Below are 20,992 nucleotides of genomic sequence, written 5' to 3' on the forward strand. Positions count from 1 at the left end.
TTAAAATAACTTTTTGGAAGCTGTAGGTGAGAGGATGGTAACACTAACTAAACTCAAAGCTCACTTTATACTTCATTCTGTAACACCCACTCCACTTCCAGATGTTTTACACCCAGCAAACTTGATTCCAACAGTAAAATGATTATGTAGGCAAGTCAAACCACTCACTGACTGCATAGTCATTGACAACAGACATCACTCAGTTCCTGGCCAGTCAGCACCTGAACAAGTAGGAATAGCAGTAGTGTGGATAGCAAACTTGTGTTTTCTTTTCAACATGCCATGAGCCAGAAAACATTTTTTATTTCAGGTAAATTGAGTTACTCTTACACATTAAAAAATGTCTGACACCATGACAACTTAATTCAAAATCCTTAAAGTCCAGCTGAAAAAGAGTGGTAACCATTAAACAGTCCTTGAACATTTGTGCAAAGTTGGTATTACTCCTCTGAGGAAATTAAATCAGAGATTTTGAAATGAATTGCCACTAGTTACACAGCAAGTAAATGCAAAACAAAAAGCTGAACTCTAGATTGGATGCCATTAATAAGGACGTTACCAATATGCTTCAAGTTGGACATGCTTCCGCTACCTTGCTCAATTAATCCTTACACAGCTACTCAAACACTGGGACAGTCTACATAGCTAATGCTAGATACATAAAAGCCATGTAAAATAAGAACTGAGTAAATTACTGTGAAATTACTAGTTTATTGAAAAGTAAAATGATTCCCCCCCCAACAACACATGCCAGAACCGTCATGGTTTGTTCTTTCAGTTGAGTATTGCTAAAAATCATATCCAAGTCATTAGAACCAATCAATATCTGTATGCGTATACACTTTCACAAGACTCCCGTGCATTTATATTTGATGGGCTTATCCAAACATTTTCAATCAATTGAAGTAGCTACTGAAAATCCTCAATGAATGATTCTTTAGACAAACTAGGGTTTAAGTGTATTAGGAATAAACCAGAGTCAATTAAAAAAAAAAAGAAAAAGAAAAAGAAAAAGGACTTGATTATAAATACCATTTACAATGGTAATTTCAACTGTTGTTTAGGTCATCAGTACTCATCATCACAGTATACTCTAGTTTTGAACATCATTTACCAAATTAATTACCAGCATCAAACAAGAGAACAAATCAGTCTTCGACATCTTTGACTACAGAAATTTCTTCCTTTTTTTCCAGATCAGACACCTGTAAGATAAAAAGAAACAGATTCAATAGTATAATTAAATTAAGTTGCATTTAACATCTCCTGTATTTTCTGACTTCCATCACAAGTCAGTGTAGAGCCCAGATTTATCAGGAAGTGACAGTGGGATAAACTCCAAGGGACAACACAGCAGAACAGGCTCTGTTAGTTGCAGTCAGAAGAGAAAGCCAAACTTTCTCCCAGCCCACCCTCTCAATTGTCCCCAGCTGCTTGCTCTCATCCGTTTCTAGTTTTCTTCATTGGCTGACAAAGGAGTAAGACAAGTACCCAAGCCACCTCAGGAGAAGCCTGGATAAATAGAAAGGGAAGCAAGTCTGTCCCTTTCAGTGACAGCTGTCATATCAGATCAGGCCATAAGCTGGAACCCTGCCCTTAACAGAAACTGGGAAAAAAATGAACACAAGAAAATGCTTCTCATGCACATGCACACATCCTTGTAAGACTGACCTTCACTGTTCCTGAGACTTAAGAAGAGAAATCACATTATGTTTAGCGAAGCTATTGTTAAGGTTAACAATATAAATAGTTTCAGAAAGGATTCCACAAGCTCATGGGGGATAGCACAACAGCAACAATTAAACATGATAGTCTGCATGTTTTCTTCAGCTCTGGAAAGCTCAGTTTTATGTTCCCAAAATCTATGGAGAGATATAGGGGTGGGAAATTATACTATAAATACACTATTCTTATGTTCTTCCCTCAATATCAGCTGCTGGTTGTGAAAAGGTCACACTTATTCAAGCTGGTAGACATTTTGGATTGAGCAAATGTGGCTATTCTTGTGGTGTGACCAGTAAGCACTGGGAAAAAAGAATAAATCAGAAGACAGACTGCAGATAGCTCATCTTTGGGGATGGTTGTGTCAGCTTCCTTCTGAGCTATGTCACTGTTTGGTCAAATTTTGCCACCTATTAAAACCTCAATGAATATTTTGACTATTAGAAATTGTTGCAGTACATGATCTGGCCACATAACCTTTACCCAGCCATAATTTGATACTAGAAACTACAGACAGTGCCACTGCAGCTCCAAGGGTTGATCTAAACTGCTAGAAATTTCCTCACCCAGGTGGAGCCTTCAGCTAAGAAGAGCTGACTGGCATTAGGACTCCAAGGGACGATCTGGTAATTCCCAGCAAACATTGACATCTAAACCTCCTTGTCTTTCCACTGTTCCTTCTACAATAAATACAGAGGAAATTTTGCACTTTAAGTAGAGTGACTTGATTACCCCATGAAACACAAGTAGAAAAGTATTTTCCACATATCCAACAGATTTCTCTGGTGTTAGCATTCAAACCAGCTTCCATTCACAAATGACCACATGCGCTAGAATGACTCTTACAGGAAAACCTGGTATTGCCTAAATAAAGATGTTTTCTGGCAGAACCATGTCATTCAGAGTTTGCCATGTTTTCACAGTCCTGCTACTATACAAACATATAAAAAAAACAAACACCGTAAGTGTAGATTAAGCACAATTACCAGTGAGACATTGTCCTGGAGCAATTCTCTTCAGAAGTACAGTTGTGCTGAATATGCGTAATAAGTGGAAACTCTGACAGCATTCCCTTTCATGAATAGTACAGATTTGACTCATTACTGCAAGTCATTATTTTCCAGCCTTGCAAAAGGCTATTCATAATAACGAGTTATCAGTTCAAGTTACTTCTGAAATACTGCTGCCCAGATAACAGATTATTCCCCAAACTCGACTCCTAATTTTCAAGAATAGATTGCAATGGCTGATACTCTTGCAGGCACAACTGCTACTACATACAAATCGAGCTAAAGACTGTAGCAATACCCTGAATCATTAAAAGATCTTAATCCCATTTTTTGTAAGCATTAAATAATTACAGGTTGGTCCAGACCCTTCAAAAAATATTTTACTCAGCTTGCACTAAGGCCAAAAGAACTCTTTTTCCTGAACTTCAGTGGGAAAGACTCCAGAATTATAGAAAAAAATATACAGACCTACAAAAATGCTGCACATGGTAGCTTTTATCCGAGGTTTCAAGGTAGTAAAATGCTATTACAGCATGTCTGGCATTTCACAGACGAGGTAATTAATATTTTATTACATATATAAACATGTTCTTAAAAGCAACAGAGGTGCAAAATCTCTGGCAGGGAAAACTTCAAGGTGCTAGAATTCTTCAGCGCAATACTTTTGCCATAAAATAAATGCATTACAACTACGTCAGAGGTGTGACTGAAAACTACAAAGAGATAAGCAGATTACAGTTACAATAGCTGCTTGAGCCCCTCCACACCTCGCAGTGCTCAAACTAAGCACTGTACTTCTGCAGTATTTGAGCAAACATATTCGTGAGTTAACTGACTTAAAGGTTCAAAGGAGATACTGTTGTAGAAGCAGGTGGGATTTACAATGAATTGCTGCCTCTCACTGGTTTTCCCCACACACACATGCAGGTTGTCTTAATCCTGCAATTAAACAGATCCCTTCAGACAGGTCCTGAACTGAAACCAAAATACATAAGCTTGCTTTCTGTATTATCACAGTACTTCATGAATATAGGCGTAACGTAGAAGTTTCTAGCCTTAATACACAAATTCATCTTTTTTTTTCTTCTCCTCTTGCCTTGCTAGCAGCATGGCAAGCATCCTAAACAATGGGAGAAAAAAATCACATTAAAACCAGAGAATTATATGAAAAAAGCAATCAAAGAGATTTCTGTTATCCTAAGAGTTAGTTGTCTCTGCTGGAGATTCACTGGAACTGTGCTTGTCCCATTGAGAGAGCTTTGCATATAAAACCATACACGAGGCCGAGGACATTTACCTGTTTATCTATACACCTAAATTGCCAGGACCAGCTGGTGTTATAAAGGAAAGGCCTCAAATCAAACCGGTTGTCATCTGGACTGTAGTTTTCAGCATGGTAGGAAGGAGTGAGGGTGGTCATTTTATGTCTGTTCACCGAGTACATCCTGAAGAAATGCTTAACCTTTGATGCCACCTGGTGTACAAAAGAATATAGCTTTCAGTCAGCTAAAGCATCTTAGTATTTAAAACCTTACATACATTCTGGCTTTACATACCCATTTCCCACCATTAAGACACATGTAAATTACCTACCACTATCAGTAGGAATTACTCTGGATGACTCTATTACAAGAGGTATTTCAGACCATTTTCAGACACCACCTTGGTCTCTGTCTCTAACATTTACCAGTAGCAAAGTGCCTCTTAAGAAACCTAACAATAATCACTAGCCTCTGTGATTCAGGTACTGAACATTTTCCTTTATGCCCAAGAAAGGTAAAAACCTAATGACAGCAAAGTAGATACTCTTTCAAAGCAAGGCTTCAAGAGCAGTTAGCCACATATATTTCAGGGAATAATTTTCCCCTGAAGGTACCGTTCTGAAGTAATTGTTTTCAAATTACCCAATTACAGTTCTAACAATTTCTAACACAAACAACAAACTACATTAATTTAGGAAAGCCACAACAGTTTTTCCAGTGTACTCTGTTACAACTGTGTAATATCTCTAAACACAAGAGAGTAATTAAACCACCCCTTCAGGTAAGAGGAACTCCACTTGAACATTCTCCAAACACACTCTATATTGGCAAAGACATTAAACAATTGGATTTTTATTTTGTGCATTACCTCTCTTGGAGTACAAATTTCCTTCCACATATTAATCAGCTTACAAAACATACTGTACGGTCCAGCCTTTGCAATCTTTCTCAATTTGCCATAGATGGAGAGCTCCGCATATGTCATCCCCATATCTGCCTGCAATCACACACAGGAACCACAGAAAATCTTAACCATGCAAGTTGTATTTAATAGTTTTATGACCAATTACAATAACCCAGTTTAATCAAAGAAACACTAAAATTAAATTGCCAATGATCAAAAAAACAAACAAACAAGAGAAGAGCAATATTACACAAAGAAGAAAAGAACTGGGATCTCTCTGAAATGGGAGATTTGAAATTCTTAAAAGGAATACAGTTTATTTGGCTAGTGAAAGCATTCCTTTCCAGAGGAAGATCTGTTCATTTTCTGTTCTAGATAGCTTCAGTACAGTATATATCAGTAAGATAGGTCAAAACAAGGAAAGACATGAAATTCTAAATAAGCAACCCTTTGCTCTTTTGATATTTAGAAACTCTAAAATAAACAAAATTCTGGAAAATTTCAGAACACACATACTTCCAAGTGTCCACAACAGAGTGATTAAAAAACAAAACAAAACAAACAACAAACAAAACAAACAAAAAACAAATGAACAAAAAAATATTGACTTCCTCTTTTGTAGACTGCTGTCAACACAGATAACACTGGTGCAAGACACTGGTTAGTGCCTGGTCAATATCTTAGACATTTTCTGACACACTCATTGATACACATGGATACATAGAACAGCAAACAATATTTTTTGGACAAAAACTAAGGCTGGGGATAAAGCTTACCAGAGCATTTTAAAGTCACTGCCCATTACCTCATCAGTTTGAGACACTTGTCCATCCACCAGGGGCTCTAACTCCGCAGTAGGTGGAGCTGCCATGATACTGTAAGAGGAAGAAGAAAAGTAAATTTTACCCAGTCTCATTAGTCTGGTTTGTTAAAAATCACGTGCTTTATTCAAACTTTCTTCAGGGCATAAGCAGCTGACTAGATAGCCCTGAGAAGTGGTACTTGAAAGCTGTTTCAGGTTTATAAAACAATGCCTATACCCAAAACATAAAACATCTGTTCAGTTTCCTCAGTGGTTTTAAACAACACAAATGTTTGTATACAGTAACTCCTAAGACTTGTGGCACCCAGCCACTTAGATTGGTCTTCTGTAAGTATGCACAATAATCTAAAAACAGGGATGGGCAGAAACCTTTTCTTTATTAGCATTTGCAAAATTACTGCAACTTAGCTCTGTTAATAAATAAAAAATTTTTTAAAAATCCACAATATGTAGTATAGACACCAAACATCACTGCTTCACTACTCACCTTCTGAGGGCTGTGAGCTGAAAGTTTTCAATACAGTATTGTATGAAGTTCTTCAAATCAGTCTTGCTGATTCCACCAATGGGATTGATATCGGCACTTGAACAATCATACTTCGTTAAGTAACCTCGGAGACTGAGTAAGAGAAGAAATTTTACATAACAAAGAAGAATGTAACATTAGTATGCTATACAACAGTTTATATTAGATAGATTACATATGTGGTATGAAGACAGGGACAAACAGACTGCATACTGTTAGCATGTTTATACATAAAGGACAAACAGGTGTGCAGATGAACCAGAGCTATCCTGAAGCCATGAAATTGACAGGAGAAGGAAGATGATATCTTAAACAGTTATGAAGCACTACTAAAATACCCACACTAAGGTAATATATTAGGTGAAAAAACAATTAAAATACTGTCCTGACCATTCAAAATAATAATAATAATAATATCCCGAACTCCTAGAATCAATGCACGCTACTCTCCAAACTTTTGACATTATCAGTCCCAGGATCTTTATCTTCCAACAGCCAGCTCTAATGACAGTACTCCACATTTATGAAGTCGATTTTTCAATTCAAAAGTTCACAACTTAATTACAAATTGATGAATTGAAAATATAACAAATAACAGACCTGCTGAGGAAGTAATAGTCGTTCGCTGGAAAACTACAATACTTTGGTTGTAAACTGAAAAATACACAGTTTTGCCATTCAGGTTGATTCAACTGTTATCATTCTTTTCACTGCTATCTGTGTACTCTCAGCTTTTTACCTCTTCTGAGGTAACAGTGTACACTGGGATTTGGTAGAGCTAAAAAACTGCACTGACCTGTTCCCAGTTCACCTGGTTTTTGATTTCTAATTTTTACCAACCTTTCATCCACATTGGCTGATCCTAGCACCAGAAGTCCCCCTGGCATCCCACGAGTCCAAAGTGTCAGCTGAGCAAACAGGTAGGAAAGGACCATTCTTACTCGAGCCTACAAAGCAAAATTAAAAAAAAATTAACTAACAAAGCAAAGTAATCTCTCTCCAATCATATCTAATTAACAATTCTCTAAACAAACCCATAAAGAACAAAATGTGAGAGGGCTAATTGCTGCTGCAAGGACTGTCTTGTGGAGGGGATGTTGAACATGCACTTAGGAAAGCTAGATCCAGTATTGGCTAGTGCCACAAATGTGACTGGGCAAGTTTATTCTACTCTGAATTGTAGAACGGGAAGTAGTTGTGATTCCTGCAAGCACTGATAAGCATCCAAGAGGGATAAAATACGCAGATAAACCATCTAACACACCTTCTTATAGATTGTTAGACTAACCACATTTATGCAAAATTTCTAAGTTCCATTTCTGTCCCCACTCCAAAACTCACATTTTCCAAGGAATGTAACAATACTGAACACAGACATAAATTCAACCTCCAGCTCTAGCTACAGCTGTGTGTGATGTTAAGCAATTCACCGCATTATTTTGTCACCAAGCCTATGCCATTGCCAAAAAAATGATAAAAGATGCAATGTTTTCTTCCTGAGAAGACTGATGGAGTTATCAAGTAATAACGGGGGAAGAAAAAATCAAATCCTTGGCTAAAAATAAAAATAAAAGAAAGAAATACTATCAAACAAGATAACCAACATTTAGCCAGAGTTAAAGACGACTACCTGCTTCGATTGGAAACTTTTAAGAACAGACCCAAAAGAAAACTATCAAGACAACGAAAGGTACATCTGTAGCCAGGGACTAGAAGAGCTATTTGGAAATCACTTGACAGCTATGTTTTTTGTGCTTCTACATAATATGTGAAGCAGCAGTACCCAAGTACAGCACTGATCTGTTCTGTCACAATGAAAAAGTTTAAGTAGAAATATGTATTTGAGCCACGTTTTTATAAGCCATTTTATAAGCTATTTAAGCACATTCATATCATCTACCTTCTAAAACTGAGAAGGTCCAGGAATTGGAATACGTAAGCCTGACATCTCACGCAGTGCCTGTTACAGGCTGGTACTGTTAACCAGAGTTAAGTTTAGTGTATATCAGCAAAGTTTTTAAGTCTTGCCCTGCCGCAATCCTACTAGCTCAAGACTCATCTATGAAAACACTTTGCTGCTCATTTTCCTGACCTGGTGACTTTCTGCCACTTTTCTAAACACCACCTGGACTACTGCTCTTGATGGGATACAGGCACGTACTATTTCTTCCTGACCATCCCATGAGGTTTTAAGAATCACAAGCAACAATTATCTTCCAAGTTATATGGGATTGTAGATTTCCGCTGCAGACAAGCATTTAGTGGAAGCCCATAAATCTTCAGGAATGTATCACGATGTGTTCAGATCTTCACAGCAATTGAAAGGAAGGGCCCCAGTGCTACTCTACCATTTTGTACTATTTTAAACAAAGCCTTTGTGAAACACACCTGCACATTCTGGAGTGCCAGATTTTCTCTGCTGCTCCCTCCATAGACAGAAAAACAGGGAGTTCGACCTGTCACCATGCTGAAAATTCCCACAATAGCTTTCACAGCCGCATCTATGTTCAGGTTGATGTGATAGCTGACAAGAATTCAAACAGAAGTGACTCAGCTAGCACAGTCCAACTACATAAAAAACATTAAAGTTCTTAAAACAAACAAATACACACATCCATAAAATGATGTTTTAAGACTGCTACTAACTCAGATCTGGTATGAAGAACCTTATGAAAACATAACATTTTCCAGAGTCTGTTTCCAAATTTTTATTTTCTTCATCAAATGATTCCAAGCATGCCTCACATTTACACACTTAAATAATATGTGTAATAATATCCTTCTTACACACATTTAGTATTCCTCTCCTATTTTTGCCATTTTAGACTTTGAAAGCTTTATATGCAAGTCTTTTCCAGAAGATGAGGGTTTTTTTCCTATTTCTTCCCAATCTCTACCTGCCTATTTGCTCAGCCAGAAGTTTAGCCCTGTTGCAAGTGTCCTGGGAGGAGTTCTCACTAGCCATGTAGCAAGTGGTAAAGATACGCTTGCAAAATTCTCGAGGATCCTCAGGGACATAGGTCTCATCATGCACAATCTTGCGTGTATCAGCCAGCACCTCTGCATCTGAGGACAAAGGAAAATAAATAAAATGAGTAAAAATTGTTGTCATCCTACTATCCAGGGTATGCAAATATCTTTTATGTTTCTTGTATTCCAATTAAGCTTTACACTGACCCTCACAAATAAGGTACCTTCATCTAACTCTCCAAACATGTTTTCATATATTAAAAAAATAAATCCTGGTTTTGCTTCTAATTTTGAGCAAGGAAATATTAAATCCTTTTGTTCTATGCCTTAAAGAAGCTCCACAGAAACATGATTCCACATATACAAAGGGCTTGAACCATGCCCAGCCGTGCTCTGCAGTGCTGAATTTAATAAAGGAAAGAATTCTCAAAATGGAATCCCAAAACTACATCAGCCAACATCTTGAACAATACTTTAGACAGAAACGGGTCTGAGTTTCACACCCAGTTCTTAAACCCTGAATGAAAGCTATTAAGCCAATTCAAAGAGCCTGAAATCTGAACCAGTTTTTCTGGAATTTCTGAAGAGATGCAAAAGACACCATTAAAGCTGGGCAAAATTCTACTATTAATGAACCCTTGCATCTATTGCACCTAACTAATATTAATTTGTCCTTAATCATTAATAAATATGGCTAACCAGACACGTGTATCTACTTACTTCCATTCTTGACTGCCAGGCAAACCTGGTGACACATAGAGTATACTATGCATGCTGTAGCAGAGCTGTCAATTCCACCACTAAGAGGTAGAAGAAATCCCGCCTTGAAAACAAAGCAAGGAAGAAATTCAAAAATACAAAGTCAGAAAAACATGTATTTCACCATTCAGAGACACACTCTAGTAAATTACATATGCACCGTTCAATCTGTTATGTTGTGCAGGAAAACAAACAAACAAAAAAAATAAAAATCCCACAGATCTAGCAAATCCCCTTCAACTCTTACCAACTGGAAAAATCCAAACAAGGAGTCAATGTAAACCCTCTGGATATAAAAATTGTCAGTCTGTCTTATTGCTATATTCTAGCAATACAGAAGAGCTCATAACTAGGACCAAAGTTTTCATATGTAATTTACCATTGAACTGAACTACTAATTCTTGTCACTCTGCTTATTCTAAACACCCTCCTATGCCATTAAAAATATTTTTCTTACTGAAAAATAGTGTTCCAAAGCAAAAGAAATCTCATTTAATGAGGTATGTTTGACTATTGCTTTCAAAGAAAGCATGACTCTGAAGGAAGAGGTCTGCAGAGCATACTAAAGTCACGCCATACATGTTTCAAGTCTAAATGAGCTACCAGTGAGATCTAACCTTGCACCATGAACTAGCGACATCAGTCTGCATTAGCAGCAGCACAGGACAGCAATCTGTACTGTCCCTATACCACAGAAGAAGGTGCATAGGCTATGACAAAGAACAAAAAAAACAATTCTTACCTGTTTGCTGCGCCTTAAGTAGTCCCAGAGCCAACATGCAGGACCAAGGCTGAAATCACAGAATATCATCAGTCCAAGCGTGTTATGGGATGAGACCTGAGTAAGTCAACTTGCAACTCCCCCAATGAGAGACTGTCTTTAGTTAAATGTAAAGAAATTGTATTTATCTCCATTAGTTTTAAACTTTTTATCATGTAATCAGTTCAATGTGTGCTTACCAGATCTCCTCTTCAGGACTATGATGTCTCCACTGGATTGGCATACAAACAGGTACAGCTACATCATCAGAACATGACAGAGCAAAATTCACTTTTATCCTAGGATAGGGATTCACTTTACTTGCCTACGCAAAAATACAGAAGAGTTGGCAGACATAAATTTTAATGAAGCATAAACCCATACAACAGATCTGTAGAACACTGAAACATCAACACATGCAAACAGCTTTTAAATTCAGTAACTATTCAAACTTGGCAGAGTTTACAATTGATCTGTGTAAAGAATTCTTACCGCTAAATTACGAGATGAAATCTCTGCTCTGTAACTTCGAACATCCTCCAAGTCCAGTGTGGCAACAAGCACCTCCTGTGGAGAGGCTCTCAGTATTAGATTGATTCCACATAGACTGATAAAAAATGCTTGACATGACTGGACTCAAACAAAAAATAGTGCTAGGGAAGAAAAACGCATGTAAAACTTTTTCCAATACAGATCTTTCTGCTCGCTTTACAATTCATCTCTGTCTCAGTAGATTTACTTATATGACAAAATGAGAACAGCTGACTCAATTCACTGAGTACTCTAGGATGCTCATAAACCACAACAAATACATAGCACTTGTCAGATGGCTGAACGATGAGTTCACCATCAGTTGCAGCAAAGAACTAGAGGAAAAGTCAAGAAGCATACTGGGTAAAGAGATGAGCATGACACAAAAAGTGATGAAACCTACAGCTGTGATGACAAATTACCGAGAAAGGGGGCTTTTAAATAACGATCAACCTATCCAACCTTTTGTTTACCAAGGCAGGTCAGAATTAGAACACTGCAGTCTTCACACTTATTTGTTTGAATAAATAATATAAATTAAGAGAGCCTCTCCTAAACATGGTGATTATATTCTCAAATACTTTTATTAAGTTGCTACACTGTGACAGCTCTTCCTTGCTCGCAAAACCAGGACAGCTACTGCAGATCAAGGCAATTTAATGAGGAAAAAGCCTTTGACCCCATTGAATAACACCGTAAAAACATATTTTTAGTCTATGAGACATAGACCTAGTATCAGTAGATTTTCTGAAAAGTCTTGAGCATAACCATAGCTCCACTAGCTTCAGCTGTAACAGTTATCTATAGGTTGAATGTATTACCACATCATCGAGTGAAAATTGAGATCCTTGTGCGATTGTCTCTCCATTCATAGAAATCATGGCACAGCCATCATAATACAGACGATCACCATCACAGCCCTTCTGGTTAGATAAAATATATATTCCACCATTCTGTGAGGAAAACAAGCAAACAGACAAAAAACATATTTCAGAATGTAGTACCTGGCAATTTTAAACATCAAACTTTTTCCACTATTCAAGTCCTTCTCATAATCCTTCTCTAAGATGGGAATGACTTAGGGCTTAGACCCTTGTTTTTTTTCCATTTGAAAAAGTACTTTACACACTATACGTGCAACAGAAACATATAATAACGTAAGTAAATGTAGTACATTAACTCTATCTCCTTCTTGCTGTTGGAAAACACATCTCCTGTTACTAGCTTGAAGCCCAAACGGAGAGGGCTACATTTCAAAACTGAAACGCTAAGTTCACAGTTAGATTGACAGAAGAGGGAAAATGATGGCAGAAGCTGTGTTTGAATGGCTTCTCTTTAAAATAGGCAGAATTTTCAATGTCAAAAACCAAAATAAATTTTAAGTACGAAGATGACAGGAAAAGTAATGGCTAAGCTTAAAGACAGATTTCTACTTTCCCTTCCTAAGACACTTACCGATATTTCTCCAAGAGAATGTTGCTTTGTGAACGAAGATCAAAAAAGGAACTGTGAATTTATGGAAATGACACACTTTTGGAAGGTTTTACATGTGCCTGAAAAATATCACCCTACGCTGACTGAATTAAATGCTGGTAATGAGCCATCAGTTCAGTACATAGAGCATATGGAAGGAGACTGCTGAGGCACAGATAACTACAGGGAACAAGCAGAGCCACTGGTAGTTTGTCCTGCATGGAGAATGCATGTTCAACTATGCCCTTTCAAGCTCATTGCTTCTCTGTATGCAGTAGATTCAACATTTCATGCTTCCAATTACAGAGCAGTCAGTTATTCTGAATAACTACTATTTTCTGTCTACTATATTAGTACAATATTTTATCTTCACAATTTAATGGAATTAAGGTAAAGATCAATTGCATTTTTGCAACAAGCCTCCAGAGCTGCAAGAAAATAAACTGCTTTAAGGTATTCTGACTCTCCTTTATAGAGGTGTGTGGGAAATAAGATTATATAGTTGGTATGCCAGTGCAGAACTATGAGTTTCTGTGCCAAGTTTCTTCTGAGCATGCTCCTCACATGTGCACATGCATACATTTGTTTCTCCCATACTCCCAAGCAAATACTAAATAGCATTTCTTCTGCTTTCCTGCTCCACAGATCATACAGAGCTGATCTGTAACCAAATAGCCTCCAGCATTAGAGCATTACCTACAGCAGGGCTCCCCAAAGAAGTACAGAATCCCAGCAGCTGGAGGGAAGGTAATCAGGTAATCACAGGCCAACAAACAAACAAACAAACAAACACAAAAAAAAAAAAACACTTCAAAACACCCAAGCAACAAGGTCTGTCAAGGCCACTAAGCTCATGCCTTAAGTATACCTTTGCTGTAGCAGAATTCACCAAATCCACCCGTGTATGAGCCTTCCGCAGCACATGGTGACTCCCTGAAGAATTAGTGAAAATTTCCACACCATCAAGTCCCATTTCAATATGAGGGCTGTCAAATCAGAAGGCAGAAAAAAAAACTGAGTTGGCAATCACATGCAGCTGGGAATATTGCAGGTATCATTTAAAACCACCATCACCAAAAACATTTATGTCATTGCCAGTTTTCTCCAGGTCTTAGCTCAAACAAAGCTAGAGCTCACAAAAACATCTGTTTTCCTGCATAGCTTGATTCTTGTCAAAGACCAGTAGTGGTTGCAGTGGGCAGGTGGGGTTTTGCTAATTGTATTCTAAATAAAATGCCTTCTACTTTATTCCATAGAAGTCTGGGTCACAAAGAAAGAAAACAAGACAGTCTTGGTCTGAAAGGGCAGCACCAAGACCCTATGAAATGACCTGACTTTTACTGATTCTCTCTTTTTCAAATGCCAAAAAAAAAGAAATAGAAAAAAAAAAAAAAAAAACACAAAAAACATAGTATCTTTGTATATAATATACCACACCTGCAGTTATAAAGGAAATTAATTACTTGAGTTGAAGGATTTGTAAAGACATCTGGAACATTTTATTTATTCTGCATTAACTACAACAGCTTTCATGCAACCACTTCTTTTTTTTTTTTCCTCTCCATTCCCGGGTCTAAACTTTGTAAATACGTTCTTCTTTGTCTTTGGGAAGAACTTAAAATTGTAGCAGGAACTAAAGTAAAACCAGGAACTATTACTTAAGGGCACTAGACTTTGCTTCCTGTTAATGACCTTTAGTTGTTTCCTTCTGCCTTGTATGATGATGGTTTAAAAAATAGAGAAGGATTAAGCTAATAGGTAAACAGATGCATCTCAAAGTGATGGAAGCCTAAGCGATCCAAGAACCTAAGCTCTAGCTTGTCCATTATAACAAGGCTCTACTTGTCTAAGAAAATGAAAAAAAAACCTCTATTACTCCCAATTTTTTGAGACTGTGAATAGTAAATGATATAATATGGGATTATAATTACTGGCAAAACCAATACTCCAGAAATTCGGCCTACATGCCAAATAAAATCATGAAAGGATGGCTTATCCCACCTATCTTCCACTTGGGAAAGAACATAATCTGATATTTACTCTAAGAGGAGCAGTAGACTGAAATAACTAAGTTCTTCATTGTGCCTACCACTCCCAATGTTTCCCAAGACCCAGAGAGTCAGCAATATTGCTTTTTCAAAGCAGGTTAAGCTTCATACAGAGCACTGAAAGAAAGGAACACCCTAAAACATGGCTCAGTATTTCAAATGATATTCTCTATCTCAGCCATGCTGAGGTTTTTAATGCTTACTATATCCCAACAGAATGAGAAGATCTCCCATTTCATCCTCAAAACTTTCCATTTCTCCAGCTGATCAATGTTTCATAGAAACAAAGGCTCATTGGTCTATTACTGGTCACTAATTACTCACTTCCCTCTACAGCTATTCAATCCACTGGAATATATAGAATAGTAGCCTTGCAAGGGTTATCATTGGGAACACAGCCTTCATCGTGAAAATTAGCTGGATTCTCTGAATCTGACATAAGAAATGGGAGCTCTTCATTTGTGTCCAAGCAATTCCAACAGGATAATGACTTGCCCTGTCATTTTCAGGAGTGTAACTGACCCATGTACAGACCTGTTGTGGTACCTATCCAACTTCTTGAAAGACACAGAAAATCTTATTGAAATGTTTTTGTTGTAAATACAGTCCTCAGTTTCTGGACAAGGCTGACACATTCTGCCAGCAGAAATTCCAGAACTCCAATGCACAAGGCACATAGCAGATAACAGTGAAAAGGTTTTATATGAAGACAAGCATCAAAAAATTTGAGCCCCTTTTACTGAAATTTCCCATCCCTTTCCCATGATGTATTTCTTGTTCCTCATTATATTTAGCTTATTGGCACTTTCTGAAAGATATACTACATAGAATAACAAGCAGATTTTTTACAGAAACAATTCTTTCAGGAAGGTCCAAGGTATGCTTTAGTTTACTTTCCATTTCTTCTTCTGCTTTACCTGTTTGGTGCCCAGAGCTCTTCACATATTTCTGTCCCTAGACAGGTATCTTTGGTTGCTAGCACTGCATCCCCAAAAGGAACAGTGTCCTAAGAGAAAACAAAACAAAACAACACAACATCCTGACTTGAATGGAATGGAAGAATCTACCTCATCAAATTCAGAAAGTTACCAACAAACCTATAAAAACAGAACTGAATACTCACTGTACATATAAACAACTGAGGCAAATTTAAGCCTTCCATGTTTTGCTGCTAAATACTAACACCAATTAGGTTAAATTATGTTCTCATTTAATCTGAGAACTATTATTGAAACACCTGAATTTGCAACATGACTGGCAGAATGATTTGGTGCTCTACTGTTTCATGCCACAAATTCCCTGCGTTTAGATGGCTGAGTTATGAAGATAGCAAAGTTAAAAAGAAAAGACTCCATTAAGAACTTACCTGCCCTGTCACTTCCTGAATTATCCTTGGTAGAAAATACTCCTCCACGTGCCTAAAGCAGGTTTATAAACTGTGAATACATGGTCACGTAAAGCATAGCATAACAACTGATTCTAATATCCACATTACGTCATCTCCTAACCGTGATTAAAGAAATTGCACTGAAGTTGTACAGTACTGGGTATGTAAAAAAAAAAAAATACTGAAATGTTAAGATTAAAATTAACAACAACCTTTTGCTTCAGAAATCCATGGTGAACATGAAAACAGAATGTTATAAAGCTTAAGATTTCATAACTGTACAGGGTTGTCTATTTCTGGCTTCGTAAGTTTTGTTTCTGTATTTTCCAGTGAATAATCAAGTATTAAAACAGCATGTCTTCAGGCTGAAGCCTGAGGTGGACTTCTTCAGTAGAAAAAAACTTTAAGGGAGACATCCTGATTCTGCAGAGAAATAGGCATGAAGAATGCTTAAAGTGAATTAACACGAGTAATTATGTCACCCTCCGAGAGTTAAGAGGTCACACAGCAGTGGAAGTAACCTCTACTTAACATGATAATATGTGGTGAATGTTAGGGGTACGCAGCTTTCATGCTTGCTCCCTTCTAGTTATAAACTAGACCGATAAAGACAGGTAAGTCAAATTTGAAATAAAAAATTCCCTTTTGCAGTGCTACTCCAGAAATAACTTGAAGCTCATCCAGAATTGCGTGGGATTAAGAGGACAGATATACAGGAACTCTCAGAAGTATTTTACTAAGACCATCAAGTTATAACCATTCTTTGACTGCAGGATGAGTGAACAGCACCAGAGACGTGTATCAAGCATATTTCCCTGCTTCATAAGGTACGTAAGGTAGCGTCCTTCCCTTGCAGTCATGAAATTCTAGCTGAGCTCATTCGTTCTACACCATTCTCCTGTTTAATATTGAACAGGATGCAATCAAGCAGATAAACATACGCTCCTCCAGTCCTGACCTGCCTATGAAAGCATACAAAAGGAAAGAGAGCACTACACTGGTGGAAGGATCATTCAGCCACACTTTTCTTGCGAGCTCAGCAATTCAGAGTTTATGTTTAATAAGCTTTTTAACTAAGCTGCAATTACATAGCTCTACTGACTTTTGTTTTGATGTTCACCCTGTAGCTGATGTACTGCAATATTTTTCAATCCTTCTGCTGCAGCTGCAAATGGCAAGCTGTGTTTCTTAAACGCAGTTAAACAGTAGCCAACCTACCTTGCTTTGCTCCATGGTGTAAACCATCTAAGTTCTCTATAGTTTCCTGCATTTGCCAGTGATATTTTCGGTCTAATCAGAAGGATTTTTCTTAAAACATAAATTAAAACAAAACAGAAAGGGTGAATTAAGACCTGATGTGCAAGCACATAAGACTAAATAAGAACACTGATGAAAATCAACTCACTGATTTTTTCTAGTATGACGTACAGTAAACAACATTTATTTATTTATTTATTTAATTTTAACGTTTCTGTCTGTAGACGTAAAAGTTTTCTTTCTGGGCTCTTCAAAAAGTGTTTCAAAAAACAGTGGAAATTTAGATTCTACAAGGTCAGAAAGGAAAAACAGATGATGCAAACCATTAAGTCATCTCTCTAAAATTTAAGAGATAGGAGGACAACACCATCCCCTTACATAGCACTAAAGAATCTTACTAGAAGGCCAAACAGGTCTCTGAAACATTACGCTAATGTTCTGACTCACAAAACATGTAAAAAACTACTTACTTATTTAAGAAGATCACTCGACAATTGTAGCGAACATTTTTGTGCATAACAGGCCTGCAAAAATAAGAAGAAAAATTACCAGTGGCTAACCAATGTTATCAGATGAAATTTAAGAAAAAGAAAAAGAAAAGAAAAAAGCTACACAATCTCCTTCACTACATAAAAACTATGTTAAGACAAATCTATATTGTATCACTCAAGTGAATTAAATAACACAATATATGTAGTTTCTAATGTTTATATTAGAAAAGTTGTTTACAAAACTCTTTGGTTTTCTGTCAGTTTCAGATATTACCAATGCCATTGGTAATATTACCAATGCCATTGGCTGGGCAAACCTGACCGACCACGATACTATCAGGCTGGTCCAAAGTAAAGAAAAGGCAGCTTTACGCATTCGATACCAAGAAACAGGTATGCACATGTGTTACTTTTACAATTACAAAATATCACAGCTCACTCACAGCACATAACTTACAATGTTTATTTTTTATGTTTATTTGAACATCAAAATGATTATGACATACATGTACGTTGTCTGTGAAGACAGCTGTCAGTTAAAGCAAGGTACATGAGCCGTGACATTCCTGAAAGACAAGTCAATTTATAAAGCCTTTTTTTTTTTTTTTTTTTTTACATATAATACAAGGTCTTACCCAAAACCTTGTCCATGATAGTAGGGCCCAGCCATTTAGGTTCCTGAGAAAAAAATATTTTACTTCTCTCTTGAAGAGCCCAGCCACCAGGAATCTCACTCCTCTGCCCCCCAAGTAAAAAAAAAAAAAAAAAAAAAAAAGAAGCATTTTGAAAGGATTACATCAGAAAAAAAAACCTTGTATGTTGCGATCCTACTGGTGCAAATTAGAATGAAAAGTAGTATGGCTCCTAAGATGTGCTTACAAGTTTGCTGCAAAAAATCCTCATTATCCAGAGACATTTGTTTACGCAACATAGACCGCATTCTCAAAAGAGGTAGTGCTTAATCCTGCTTATACAAGACTTACATTCCCACATCACAGATAATATCTTGAGTAACTGGAGACTCCAAAAGCTTTGCCAGAACTTGAAATGAGTGCAGGAGTGTATCAGACTCATAATAGTGATCTGAGCAGCCATAACCGCTGTGTAGAAAAAGAAATAAATTGTCAGGCAGATATAAAATTATAAATTATATAAATAATTATATATATATAATACAGACATAAATTTATCAGTAACAGAACTGTGGGACCAGAACTACTCCAGACATGAAACATCTCACTGTATATGCAGTTTATAGAGAACACGAAGATGCAGCACTGTGGGCATCAGCATTGAAGGCTGTTTAAAATTCCTCGGTGCTGCTGGGATATTCCTTCCTAAAGCAGCAGCCTGCGCATAGGCAGAACTCAAAGTACTGCAGGCACCATGAGGAAAGCTCGCTGAAATAAGCCAACAAATATTGGTATAAGGTAAGTTTTTAAGACAGGTTTTGCAATACGTTGCTTGCATCTGCAATGTGTCTGTTTGCACTGACAGCCACGTGTTTTTAACGCCAGTTTAAACATTAGACTACTACATGTTTTCTTAACCATTTTTAGTACTTAATTATTGCCGTTTCTTAACCCCAATCAGCTAATAACCGCAGCGCTCCTACCAAATTTCGAGCTCAGGACCAAGCCTGTATCTGGCTCCTTTGCCCTTTGCGATTTCAATACCTGGAAAAGAAAGGAGCATGCTCAAGCAGCAGTCAGGACCCTAACCCTAACCCTGCCCGGCCTCCCCAGGACCCCAAACCAGGCAGAGGGGATCCCCCCGGGACCCCTCAAGGCTCACTTTTGAGGATTCTCCCCGCGTTGCCCTCAAAATCCAGCGCCCACTGGTTGAGGGCGCAGGCTGCCAGCCGCACCGCCCGCCCCATGGCGCCGCCGCCGCAGCGCCGGGCCCCGCCTCAGGGGCTGGGACTGAGGGGCCGTGCCTGGGGGGGGGCTCTGGCCGAGCAAATGAGGGGTGCCCGCTGCCAAAGCCCGGGGCGCTGAGGGCTAATTAGCTAATGAGGGGTGCTGCCTGCGGCGGGACGCGAGAAGCTCCCTGCCCTGGCCTTAATCCCGGTCTGGCTGCGAGCTGCTGCCACGATCGCGGGTGCAGCTCCCCCCGTGGGCCTTCCCCTTGCACCTCCTTACCCCGCCTCGGCCATTTTGGCAGGCTCAGCCTTTATTTTAGCAACCTCTGAGAGGTGTCTGCCGAACCTGGGTCAGACTGCGAGTGCTGAAGGCGATGGGGGTAACACGGAGCAGGACACAGAGGTCTGGGAGCTGTCTGACCGCATGCGGCACCAAAGCAGCTTCAGGGCACAATGCCCCGCAGGGTTCCTTAGGGCTCAACCCGTCCTGCGTTTGGCGTTATCTACGGGATGCTTCCTAACATTATCATGTACTAAATTGTCTCCTGGGGCATCAGTTCCCTTTCGTTCAAAATTTATGTTCTTTGTAGTGATCCTTCCTACATGATGGCCAAATCTGGCCTTTGGGGCCACCGCTGCTCACAGTGTGCCTGCGCTATTGGAGGCACTGACTGGAGCAGCCATGAACTCAGTCATCCAGGGTGCACTCAGGGTCTGTGGCTGCTACTTCGGGAGCTCAAGCTTCAGCCACCAGCACCCTCACACAGCACAACACCCGCACACAGCACAGCACGTCAGCCCGTGGCTGTGGGGAGGGATCGCATCCTGCAGGCTGCACGGCAAATGCTGCGTGAGGGCGAGGAGCACTGCCTTGAGGAGCAGAGGGGCACAGGGGTGGTTACACTGCGGGATTTCAGTGCTGGGCTGTGGAAAGCCCCAGTGAGGGGGCCACCACCGCCCTGCTGCCTTCCCTGCGGCCGGGGCCCCGAGGCGGGGCGGCCGCGGGTGGTGCCGGCAGCGGGACCCCGCCGGGGCCGCCGCTCGGCCCATGGGTTGAGCGCGCTCCGCCAATGGGGTGGCGCGGGGCGGGCGGGAGCGCGGCGCCGATTGGCCGGCGGGGCGGGGAGGGGGCGGGACCGAGCTGGGCGGGGGGGATCCGAAGCGCCTTAGGGGGCTCGGCTCGGCTCGGCGAGGTGAGGCCAGGCGGG

At 39.1% G+C, this 20,992-nt stretch overlaps 1 protein-coding gene across 3 annotated transcripts; it reads right to left on the reverse strand.

The window, feature by feature from the left end:
- Positions 1 to 388: 388 nt before the first annotated feature.
- On the reverse strand, positions 389 to 20,145 carry NADSYN1 (NAD synthetase 1). Of its 3 annotated transcripts, none has more exons than XM_084287421.1 (21): positions 20,065 to 20,145; positions 19,539 to 19,599; positions 18,907 to 19,023; positions 17,903 to 17,956; positions 17,394 to 17,483; positions 16,155 to 16,206; positions 15,706 to 15,794; positions 13,609 to 13,726; positions 12,089 to 12,220; positions 11,229 to 11,303; positions 10,937 to 11,061; positions 10,719 to 10,767; positions 9,938 to 10,040; positions 9,145 to 9,313; positions 8,636 to 8,771; positions 7,088 to 7,194; positions 6,209 to 6,340; positions 5,704 to 5,773; positions 4,863 to 4,991; positions 4,030 to 4,206; positions 389 to 1,205 (listed from the first exon to the last, which is right to left on the reverse strand). In XM_084287421.1, coding segments are annotated over exons 3-21 (1,866 nt in total). In that variant the 5' UTR covers positions 18,909 to 19,023; positions 19,539 to 19,599; positions 20,065 to 20,145; the 3' UTR covers positions 389 to 1,148. The 3 variants fall into 3 exon arrangements, with proteins under 3 accessions (XP_084143547.1, XP_084143546.1, XP_084143548.1); XM_084287420.1 differs by lacking the exon at positions 20,065 to 20,145 and adding an exon at positions 19,718 to 19,817; XM_084287422.1 differs by lacking the exons at positions 18,907 to 19,023; positions 19,539 to 19,599; positions 20,065 to 20,145 and adding an exon at positions 18,430 to 18,489.
- Positions 20,146 to 20,992: the final 847 nt, after the last annotated feature.

This window comes from Netta rufina (genome assembly GCF_964035555.1).
Source record: "Netta rufina genome assembly, chromosome: 5".
NCBI classification, from domain to species: Eukaryota; Metazoa; Chordata; class Aves; order Anseriformes; family Anatidae; genus Netta; species Netta rufina.